Consider the following 11,970-nt stretch of genomic DNA (forward strand, 5'->3'; position numbering starts at 1 on the left):
TCCAGCGCTCTACTCGACCATGTACTCCAAGCCCCCCCACTTCTCCGAGGCCAAAGCCCAGGTGAGCAGTCACTGAGTTCTTCGACTAAAAATGTTCGTCGACTACCCCTTTTTCACTGACAAAAAGGAAATAGAAACTAATTGAAAACCAAGCTCTGATGTCTGAAATGAAGACTAATTATATTGACAATTTTGTCAACCAATAAAAACTAGACTAAAATGTTAGGGAGGGACAAGTGGAGAAGAGATCCAGTAGAACTAAAAGACAATTCATTTCATGGTTTGTTGCGCTTGGGTGTAACAGCAGATCTACAAGCTCACAACGCGTCTCAGCAGTGATTTAGATTTAGTCTAAAACTAACTGTTGGCACTGCAGTGGCACAGTTGGGTCACCACCACCACACACCCGGAGAGGCAGAGATGGATCAAAATAAAATGCATATGTGGCATAATCAGTAGGCTACTGGGCATAATCAACTGTAGGTGATTTTCTTTCTCTCTTTTCATTACAAATCATTACAATTTTAATGATTTTAAATAGGCCTACTAATAATCTCTATAACTCCTTCTTTTTGTAGGCTACAAATTTATGAGTTTGACTTTGGAGATTGAATATATTCAGTGCGCAACCCCGCTGAACAACCGATTAATCGTGCATCCCTAACTAAAATGTGTGCTGTCCAAATGAACCCTGCAGGTGACGCCCTCCTACCCTGGGATGTCGGGGCTGGAGTTCGGCCCTTACATCCACGTGGAGAGCCAGCCTAACGGAGGAGCGCTGGTCGCCCACACCTACTCCTCCCAGCTCACCTCCAGTCTGTCCCTGGAGCAGAGACGACGCTTCGCCCAGGAGTTTGTTACGCTGGTGTTCAGCGAGGACTCGTCACAGGTAAAATAACCATAACAATCACCACACTACTATTACTACTACACAGCAAACTCTTCAGTGACCATTTAATAGAGAATACCGGAGTGGTCGTTTTCTTACCGTCATTTGACGATAATATATCTATGAACAGATTTCCTGACACGTATTAATTAAGTCTTCTGCCACTGCCACGGTCTTTTCAATTCTTCTCGCCTCTATTCCAGTGGTTAATGGATACATTATCGTTCAGATTACGAACCTCACCTTACTGTTCCATTAGTACACTCTCAGAGTTACAGACCCGTACCGCACGGGTCTTTTCCAGTGAGCCAACATGCACAATAGCAGCACCCTGACTCTGTTTGACCAGAATGGAACAGAGCCTTCATTAGTATCATTGACATTGACTCTGTTTGACCAGAATGGAACAGAGCCTTCATTAGTATCATTATCACTGACTGTTTGACCAGAATGGAACATAGCCTTCATTAGTATCAATCATTATCACTGACTGTTTGACCAGAATGGAACAGAGCCTTCATTGGTATCAATCATTATCACTGACTGTTTGACCAGAATGGAACAGAGCCTCCATTAGTATCATTATCACTGACTGTTTGACAAGAATGGAACAGAGCCTTCATTAGTATCATTATCACTGACTGTTTGACCAGAATGGAACAGAGCCTTCATTAGTATCATTAACACTGACTCTGTGTTATTCTGTGTGCATAGTAGAGCCTATTGTGTGAAACAGAAGGTGGGTGAAATGCTTACAGTGAATTCTGACTGACTTCCAGGCAGCTCACTACGTGATGGGCATCGTGCACGGAGGAGCCGCGTATCTGCCTGACTTCCTGGAGTATTTCTCGGGCAGGTTCCCCAGTGCTCCGGTCAAGATGGAGGTCCTGGGGAAGAAGGACATCGAGACCACCACCATGGATAACTACTACTCCCAGGTCAGAGAGAGAGAGACACGCATGCCCACGGTTGTCCAGAACCGCCACAAAAGGCCTCTGCCCGGGCTCTGGACAGGGCCCATGCCCAGGCTCCATATATGGAGCTGGCATCACAACACTCCATATTTGGGCACTCCATATAGGAATAAAGGGACAGATACAGAAATCTGCATATATGGGCATAAAAGGGACACAGACAGATGGGTGGAACACTGACACGGGTCAACGGGTATTGCATAGCCGGGTGGGGCATGGATCTCCAACTTCCATCCTTACCTTACACACACACACACACACACACACACACACACACACACACACACACACACACACACACACACACGATAGGGAATAAGTACATAAAGCACAGATTCTCTGTGTGTGTGCATGTGCGTGTGTGTGTGTGACTGTGTGTGTGCGCGCGTGCGTCAAAGTCAATTCCATTATGTTGCCAATTTTTACCATTTTTATATATATATATACTGATTATTTGATTACTAAAACACATTTTATGTCCATGGATTAATCAACTCTGTCTGTCTCTGTCTCTCTCTGTCTCGGTGCTCTCCTGGGATCTCTCTGTCTGTCTGTCCGTGCTGTCCTGGGATCTCTCTCTCTCTCTGTCTGTCCGTGCTGTCCTGGGATCTCTCTCTCTCTCTCTCTCTCTCTCTCTCTCTCTCTCTCTCTGTCCGTGCTGCCCTGGGATCTCTCTCTCTCTCTCTCTCTCTCTCTGTCCGTGCTGCCCTGGCGTGGGTGTCTCTCTCAGGTAAAGAGGACTTACAGCCGTGGCACCTGCCGAGCAGGCGCCATGAGACAGATCAGCCTGGTGGGCGTGGTGGACGAGGAGGTCGGGGACTACTTCCCAGAGTTCCTCAGCATGCTGGAAGAGTGTCCCTTTCTGGAGGTGAGTCAAATAGTTCCTCTGCTTCACTTCCTGGAGGTGAGCAAGGAAGCTTTGAGAAGGAAAGGAAGTGGTCTGGTCACGTGACTGGGCTCCATGACACTGGGCTCCATGACATGGGCTCCATGACACTTTCATGGACACTTTCATGGGAGCCAAACTACCCGGAAGTTTGGCAAAATGCACTGGAGTCAATGAGAGCTCAGTGACCAGCTCATGAACAAACATTATTTATGAATGACTGAGACCTTTTGTAAAGTAATCACTTCTGGAAAATAACAGAAGACATGTAACGCATTATTGTCTGCTGTGTTGCTTTTCGATGTGTACACTATGTAATTTCTATAAAGGTATGGTATCTAAAGAGCACAAAGTACCTTTCTGAACGTACCAAGTATCGTGAGACTTCCCACCGTTTCCTGTCTGGCAGCCAAATCTCGCGATACGTCGGAGCCAGAAACGATACCTGCTGCTGTTTAGATCCTCAGATAAAATGTATATACTGTGCACAACGAAAAGTAAGTGATTAGAAAACAACCTGTGATATGTCTTCTTTTATATTCCTGAACCGATTATATGACAAAGGTCTCAATTAGCCCTTCACTAAGTCCCTCCCCAACCCATCCTTGTCCAATAGGCACGTTAGCAGCGAAGAAAGCTTGACCTGCATAGCGACCGTTGCTAAACTATTTGGATTGGCATTGGACAATCGCTTTTTGGGGCGGGATTTAGTGAAGGGCTAATTGTTCATAAATAATGTTTATGAGCTGGTCCAGCCAGCTCCATTCACTGCCATGTATTCATTGCACTTCCGGTGTGAGTTTGGCTCCCATGAAAGTGTCCATGAAAGTGTCATGGCGCAGCCCAGTCATGTGACCACTTCTCTTCCTTCTCAAAGCTTCCTTGGAGGTGAGTCATGCATGGAAGGATGGAAGGAAGGGAGAAACCAAGCCCCCAGAGCGGCTGGGAAACATTGAAGCCGCGCTACCCTAGAACTGCATGTGGGCAGTTTTGCTCGCGCACGTAGCTCGAGCAAAAGAGCGCGCTGGGGTTTTAACGTAGATCGCTCGTTCGTGAATCGATTCAGGCAGGTTAGCATTTTGGGCACCAGATGTTTGGTGTCCAAATCGAGAAAATGCAGAAGTAGAGCTTCAAACGTCACTGAGCAACTTTCATTGAAATGAATAGTGGGTGAATAGTGAATGAATAGTGGCTGTTATTTTAAAGTCAGGCTGTTCATGTTTCTCGTGGACCTTTAAGAAAATACCTTATTCTGTCTGTCTGTCTCTATCTCTCTGTCTGTCTCTCTTTCTCCCCTCTTTCTCTCTCTCTCTCTCTCTCTGTCTCTCTGTCTCTCTCTCCCTCTCTCTCTGTCTCTCTCTCTCTGTCTCTCTCTCCCTCTCTCTCTGTCTCTCTCTCTCTGTCTCTCTCTCCCTCTCTTTCTGTCTCTCTCTCTCCCTCTCCATGTCTCTCTCCCTCTCCATGTCTCTCTCTTCCTCTCCCTGTCTCTCTCTCCCTCTCCTATGTCTCTCTCTCTCTAGCGTACGTTACCGTGGGGCAGTCATTCCATGTTGAAGTGTATGAGTCGTCAGGACAGTGACGACGGTCCCATCATGTGGGTCCGCCCGGGAGAGCAGATGATCCCTGTGACCGACACGACCACGCTGAGGAGGAGACGGTACACACACACACACACACACACACACACACACACACACACACACACCCCGACATGCCCAAGACCCCGCTGAGGAGGAGACGGTACACACACACACACCCCGACACTCCCAAGACACCGCTGAGGAGGAGACGGTAGGGCGCGCACACACGCATGCACACACTCGTAGATTGCACTTATTCACACAGTTATATGCAGCTTGATACATAGACAATGATGGCCAGCGGGGACCAGCCAATCGTATTCTGGAACAGTTCGAATCAATCGGACTCGGTGTGAATCCACCCTAAAAGACAAGTCATTTTATGCTTGTTTGCGAGATCTACAAGCTCACAACGTGTTGCTCCGGGACACATTGTGAGCTTGTAATAATACTAATAAAACTTTATTTTTATAGCACCTTTCAAATTTGCATTACAAAGTGCTTTACATAGACAAACATTTCAATAGACAACAAAATATAATAAGCAGCAGGGAAAAGGAAAAAATATATAAAAGTATTACATTGGCAGTGAAGGCTAATCTATAAAAGTGTGTTTTCAAAAGGGATTTAAAAGAGGACACTGATTCAGCGCGCTTGATCTCTAAAGGCAGTGTGTTCCAAAGTTTAGGCGCTATGGTGCTGAAATCTCCTTTGGACTTGGAGCTTGTAGTTCTATTTTCAGAGCGCAACACCCGAGCGCCCACCTGCTCACTGATTGGTCGTCTGTCTGTCTGTCTGTCTGTCTGTCTGTCTGTCTGTCTGTCTGTCTGTCTGTCTGTCTGTCTGGCAGATCCACCAATGAGGTGACCAACCTCCTGCAGTACCTGCCCAGGGTCAACGAGCCCAGAGAGATGCTGTTCGAGGATCGAACCCGCGCCCACGCCGACCACATCGGACAGGGCATCGACCGGCACACCACGGCCGCTGTGGGGGTCCTCAAAGCTGTGTGCTGCGGCGCAGAGGGGTACGTTCAAAGCCCCCAACATAATTGTGCTGCACCATTCTTTCTCAAATGTGAATCTCCATTTTCCTCCACAAGAATTGAGATCACGATTCTCATTTTTGACACACAAACATTAAATGCCATTGACAATGAATGGCCAGTTTTGAATTTCTTCAATGTTTTGTGTAAACGCAAACATTGAAGACGAGGACGCAAATTGTGATTGGCCAGAATGAGATGTTTATGGTGACGATAAGGGCGCCCCTCACTTCACACAGGTGTGATTTATTTCCATGAAAATATTGATTGTCTTTCGTCTGTAGTTGCTGAACATTACTACATTCAAAATGTGGCAGCTGGAGCTACTACTGTGGCTTTAAACAGACAACACCAAAGTGCTTGACTTAAACCTCTCTTAAAGTCTCTCTCTTTTTTATATATTTTTTATCCCACGATTTTGTAACCCATTTTTCACCCCTGTGTCAATTATCTAATGTGATCCTGGGCTCTACACACCCTCCGCCAACCTGGGGAGAGCAACGGACTTGAACTCATGCTTCCTTCATGCCTGAGTGTCCAAGTTGCTCCTTTACACCTGACAGGGGGGAGTTTCCCTGGTTGGACGTAGCGCGTGGAAGGAACACGTTATTCCAACCAGTTCCTTTCCCCTCCATCAGGCTGGCCAGGGGGAGGCAGTTTAGAGACCAGGATTACTGCATGTTTTTTGTGAGGGTACCTACCCTAGGGGACACGGGGAGAACATGTAAACTCTGGGTATGGCGGGTATGATGGCGCGGAGGAGGAAACACGCCACCAGCACCCACAGCGTCCCGAGCGGGAATCCAACCCAGGACCTTCTAGCTGTGAGGCGACAGCACTACCAACTGTGCCACCGTCTTGTAGAAAATGAATCCACCCTAAAAGTCATTTTATGCTTGTTTGCAAGATCTACAAGCTCACAACGTGTTGCACCGGGACACATTGTGAGCTTGTAATAATAATAATAATAAAACTTTATTTTTATTTCAAATTTGCATTACAAAGCATTACAAAACATAGGGGTAACTACAATGAATTGGACAGCCAACTAGTGCTGCACCATTCTTGCTCAAATTTAGAAATGAGATCGCATAGGTGTTTTTTCGCAGCACTACTAACATGGACTATAATATTATGCGCTGTACGCGCAGAAGCCACCAGTCTGCATGCGCACTTTTTAGTATTCCACTGACTGTACTGCTCACTTTACCAACACTACTGTATCCAGCATCCTTTTTTAGTTTTTAGTTTTTTTACTGTAGTTCATGAGTCAGAGCCCCAAAACTGATTTATCAAATGAGTGGGCAAAGCCATGCCGATATTAAATTGTTTATAAGGTCAATATAACAAAATCAATACATGATAACCCTTCAACAAAAGCAGCTTTTTTTAGGTTGTAGAGGTTGTACATCTGCTATTTTCAGCTTGTAGATCGGCTATTTTCAGCAAATGTAAAATCAGCCATCACCACGTCATCAAGGTCCGACAAAATACATTTTAGTCGACTAAATCAACGTAGATTTAGTCGACTAAAACTAGACTAACCAGGTGACTAAAATGTGACTTAATGAAGTTTAAATCCCAAGACTATGACTAAACTAAAATAGAAAATTGCTGCCAAAAACAACACTGACACCAGGTGTGGCACTTGACACGTGACTCAGGTGCTGCGTTAGCGTCGTCAGGGACACGTCTCTTCAAAGAGACGTCCAACCAACCACCTAACACGTCTGCGTATATACGCGTGCTAAAGTTGGCCTCTGATTGGGCAACACACCAGAGTGTGAGGGACAGCTAAACTATCAGGAAGTAAATAGAACAGACAAATAATAAAGTGTGCGTGTGCGTGCGCGTGCGTGCCGCATCCGCAATGCACTGAGCAGCAGTGAGTTTTCCTTCTAGGCACAGTGGCCAAAGTAAAAACATACATGACAGTACTCTACCAACACACATGTTATTTTTGTCTATTTTGCTTATTTTTTAGGTCTCCTCGTGTAACCAAAGACGTGGTGTGTTTCCACGCTGCTGATTTTCCTGACGTGGTTCAGAGATTACAGCTGGACCTCTACGAACCCCCCTTGTCCCAGGTTAGACCACGCGTGTAATGGGGACAGGCCTGTTTGCATTTCAAACTAGCATTATGTGCAGAAACATCTTCCATAAAACCCCTAACGTTTGCTTTTTTCATATAAAAGCAAACGTTAAAGCCTAAAGATTTCTTCACCTGATTGGCAGTATGTAACGGCAGAAACAATATCACTAAAACATCATTTAATTTACATATTGTGTTAATTGTTTAGGAAACAGCGATATTGTAGTGTAGGGGCACTGTTTCAGTTTATTTTTCTTTAATCCATGCGTCTGTCCCACAGTGCGTGCAGTGGGTGGAGGACGCCAAGCTGAACCAGCTGCGGCGCGAGGGCATCCGCTACGCCCGCATCCACCTGCGCCACGACGACATCTACTTCATCCCGCGCAACGTGGTGCATCAGTTCAAGACGGTGTCGGCCGTGGCCAGCCTGGCCTGGCACGTCCGCCTCCAGCAGTACTACCGTAGCGCCACCCAGGAGGAGGAGGAGGAGGAGGAGGAGGAGGAGGGAGAGCAGTACTACCACACCAAGGAGGAAGAGGAGAAGGAGAGAGAGGAGGAGGGAGAGCAGTACTACCACACCAAGGAGGAAGAGGAGAAGGAGAGAGAGGAGGAGGGAGAGCAGTACTACCACACCAAGGAGGAAGAGGAGAAGGAAGAGGGAGAACGCCAGGAGGAGCAAAACGGAGAAGAAACAAAGAGGAGAGTGACGGAGGAGGAGGTTCAGGACGAGAGGAGGAGGGTGGAGGTGAACAGAGAACTGTGGGTGGAGGCGGAGGAGCGGAAGAGAGAATGGAGGGATGAGAGAATGGAGAAGGAGAAGAGGATGAAGCTGGAAGAGGAGGAGAGGAGGGTGGAGGTGAAGGAGGAGGAGGAGATGACGGTAAAGATAAAAGAGCCTCCTGCACCTCCCAGCGTCTCCGCGCCGCGACCGCTCCACCCAGCGGACGGATGGGTGGGTGGAAAAAGAGTGAGGGTGAGAAACCCCCAAGGCCCTCTCTCTCCTCCTCCTCCTCCCACCCAGCAGGAGAAAAAGCCCAAAGCGCCCCATCATCACCATCACCACCATCATCATCGTCTTCATCACCCAGACGGCAGAGAGACATCTTCCTCTTCTAAAGCCTCCTCCTCTATCTCCCTGTCGTCCCTCTCTTCCGGCGGCTCCCTCTCTCGCTCTTCCCCTCCCTTGCCCCCTCCTCTCTCCTCTCGGTCGGAACGACGAACGGACGACGGCAGAGTCTCTCCCGGCGTCCGCTCGCACGCCGCAGCGCGACACACACAAGCTCCACCCTCCTCGGAGCTGCGGGCGCTGCCATCAGCAGTCCTGGCGGGTTTTACGACAGGCGTGCAGACGGACTCGCGGACGGACAAACGGCACACACGTGGCGCAGATGACGACGCACTGGATCAGAGGAGGCAACAGCACACACACCAGGCAACACACGCACACCACCAGGCAACAAACACAGCACAAAGACTGCATGCGGGAATACACACGACATCCCAGCACCGCCTCCCCCAAATACCCTCTCCTCCTCCGTCCTACCAAGCGCTTCCAAAACACCTCCACCATCCTCCGCCCGCCGGCGCGGCTGTGCACCCCTTGGTCCCCCTCCCCCACTCTCCATGTCCCCCTCCCCCCTCCTCCTCCTGGCCCGCCCCTCCCTCACCCTCACAGCCCACACCACCTTCTCCCACCCGCTCTCCTTCCCCTCCCCCCCACGGACGCCCGTCCATGTAGCAGAGGAGAGAGGTCGTTTCTAGGTTGTTGTTTTTTTTCTACGTGAGGATATCTCTGCTTCTTTTATTTTTTAATGCTGCTCCTTCCTTCCTTTTACAGGGTGTAAAACACCGTCCAAAGGACGACACGGAGAGAGAGAGATTATCGATAGTGGTTCGCAGTGGTGGGGAAAGTACTCACTTTTGTTACATGGCCAGAAGATTGCAGTTTTCGGCAGAAGGGACTCAAGAGACTCATTTCAAATATGCCTAGGTGATATGGACAAAACAAAATACCTATCACAATGTTGTCTGACTAATGGGCTCCATGCTCTCAGAATAAATCTTCCTACTTCCTGCACAGGTGTTACCGGTGATACTAATGATGGCTCTGTTCCATTCTGGTCAAACAGAATCGGTGTGCTGCTATTGCGTGTTGGCTCATTGGAAACACTCCAGTGGGTCTCAAAAAGTGTCCTTGAGAGCGTTCCAAATGACCCCATACGGGTGTGTAACTCCCGTACGGGGCCATTTTGGGTCCATTTTGTACACTATCAGAGTAATGGGGGTCCTTGAAATGACAAGGTTTGAGAACCACCTCGTACACTAAATTGAACAGAGCCTTCATTATTATCATCGTTAACACCTGTGAAGTAAGTAGGGAAGCGGGCCAGAGGTAGGAAGAGTTATTGTGTGCATGGAGCCTAGTATTACCTCTATTGATATTATTATGGTAATGAATATTGGTGCTCTCCCAAACCGCAACAAAATATATGTTTGATAATTATTATTAATCATCAGTAATTAAGTGGGTAAAGGAGAATAGAACAGAACAGTCAGGTTTTTACTTTTGTAAGGATCCATTTACCGGTAGTATGCGGGGATCCGGACGGAGAAATTTGAAGGTGGATCTCTTTTATTTTGGAATTGGAAAGAAAATGGTGAAGTCAGGTGAGTGCATGGTCCCTCGTTGGCAGAAGGTTATCTTAACAAGGGAGCTGTGGTTGTAGTAAGTTCTCCTGTCCTATTTAGCGGACGTGCTGTTGAATGTCACAGTAACAGCCCAGTTTGACATGTAGCCCGACCCCTTCCAGAACCCGAGCCTGTGCTTAGCTTTCGGCTTAATTAAACAGTGAAACACAGCGGACTGGTTTGTACGAAAGCAGCTCTGTTTGAAACAACGACTTTGCGATCTAATTTTACACGAATGGTATCCAAAGCTTGTGTCTCTCTACACTGTGCTTCAAGACCGTCGGAAAATCTTGCTTTAAATCTAGTCTGAATAAAACTCCATAAGCTAGTGGCGTCAGAAACCAAAAACATATATTGTTTTTCTTGATAAAGTGTTGTAGGGGGCAAAGTGTTTGCCCCTTGGAGTGGGAGATAACAGTCTTTGTGGGCCGGTTTGCCTTGTTGTGACTCGATTCCACTGACATGTCCTATAGCAGTGGTTTTCAACCGGTGGTCCGGGCCCGGGCACCACCAGTGGTCCCTGAGGGTGGGGAGTCCAGATCCCCAGCTAAATGATGGAGAGTTGATAACCAAATGAACCCTTATTTGATCTTTTTTTACTCTTGAGAGCGTAAAATGAAACCAAATGAACCCTTACGGGTCCATTTGGTTTAATTTTACGCTCTCAAGAGTTAAATTATTGTTAAAACATTTGCATTACTTAATTTACAAGAAGTCTACACAATTAGAGACATGTAGAAGATTTGTTTTTTTATATTACCAAGATCAATACAGCATGGAATTGTGGGACAAAATTCTTATCTTCTTGTTTTAGGTCTGAGAGGCTAAAATCTCATTCAAATGGTGGTCCGTGGCTCAAATGCAGACGGGTTGAAAACCACTGTCCTATAGGGATTCTTTTTGTATTGATGATGTTTATTGTTTTATAAATATATAATGTCAGAAATGTTTTATATACAGATATATCAGAAATGTGTCTCTGCTGTGAGTAGAGCCCCAGGGGTCTTCGCTGAAACCCAGACAGGGAAGCTATAACTATGTGCATAAGGTTTTGTAGAAAAGAGCCCATGGGGAAAACAAAAAAATATATATAATCTTCAGGGTCTTGTATTGTTTTCACTTATATTATTTATCTCAAATGTTGGATTCTATTTTATTTCTGTGGTTTCTAACTCGCAGCATTGAGTGTACATAAGAGGTTTTGTAAAGCGTTTGTCGGGTCGTCATGTGTGATTTCTACTTTCAGTACGAGACGAGCCTGGCTAATAAAACGGTTTCAGTCACATCCAAGTCTGTTCTGTCAACACACTCTTCATCAAACTCCCAGCCCCCCAACTTTTTTCTGCTTTCTTTCACATTAAAAGAATCTTAGACAGATGTGATTTGCCATGAACCAAGAAATACAATGTATTTGATTTGAATACATAGTAATTAGGGCTGTCACGATTACAATTCATTGTCACACTAATAATTCACGACTTTTGTTATTTATATACTTTAAAAAAAGGTTAAAATAATTGCGGAAATAGCCTATCATAATTGCGATTCACAAATTAATTGGGGTTTTTTTGGGGGGGGGGGCATTGAACAATATATTTCTGCTTGCCTGGTAATCAAAAAATGCACAGTGCAGATATAACGAATAACTGAAATTTACAAAGAAATGGCTGACTTTCATTATTTCTATACTTTAAAAATGCGGAAATAGCCCATCTACAAGCGTACAACGGGTCACTTAGTGACTTGTTGTAAGCTTGTAGATCTGCTATTTCAGCTTTTATATATGAACATTTTCTAACATGGAAACAAAATAAGCGTG

General features: G+C 46.3%; 1 protein-coding gene across 1 annotated transcript in view; it reads left to right on the forward strand.

Annotated features, from left to right (window-relative positions):
- The window catches only part of LOC306916629 (uncharacterized protein), a 23,117-nt gene extending 11,681 nt beyond the window's left edge, over positions 1 to 11,436 (forward strand). The window contains exons 3-10 of the mRNA XM_079494590.1: positions 1 to 61; positions 698 to 889; positions 1,669 to 1,827; positions 2,594 to 2,731; positions 4,270 to 4,406; positions 5,180 to 5,353; positions 7,356 to 7,458; positions 7,744 to 11,436. The exon at positions 1 to 61 is cut by the window's left edge and continues 325 nt beyond it. Coding sequence (XP_079350716.1) covers positions 1 to 61; positions 698 to 889; positions 1,669 to 1,827; positions 2,594 to 2,731; positions 4,270 to 4,406; positions 5,180 to 5,353; positions 7,356 to 7,458; positions 7,744 to 9,201 — 2,422 coding nt within the window. The 3' untranslated portion in view covers positions 9,202 to 11,436. The remainder of the gene's footprint in view (positions 62 to 697; positions 890 to 1,668; positions 1,828 to 2,593; positions 2,732 to 4,269; positions 4,407 to 5,179; positions 5,354 to 7,355; positions 7,459 to 7,743) is intronic.
- The last annotated feature ends 534 nt before the right edge of the window (positions 11,437 to 11,970 follow it).

Source organism: Electrona antarctica (genome assembly GCF_951216825.1).
Source record: "Electrona antarctica genome assembly, chromosome: 23".
Classification (NCBI taxonomy): Eukaryota; Metazoa; Chordata; class Actinopteri; order Myctophiformes; family Myctophidae; genus Electrona; species Electrona antarctica.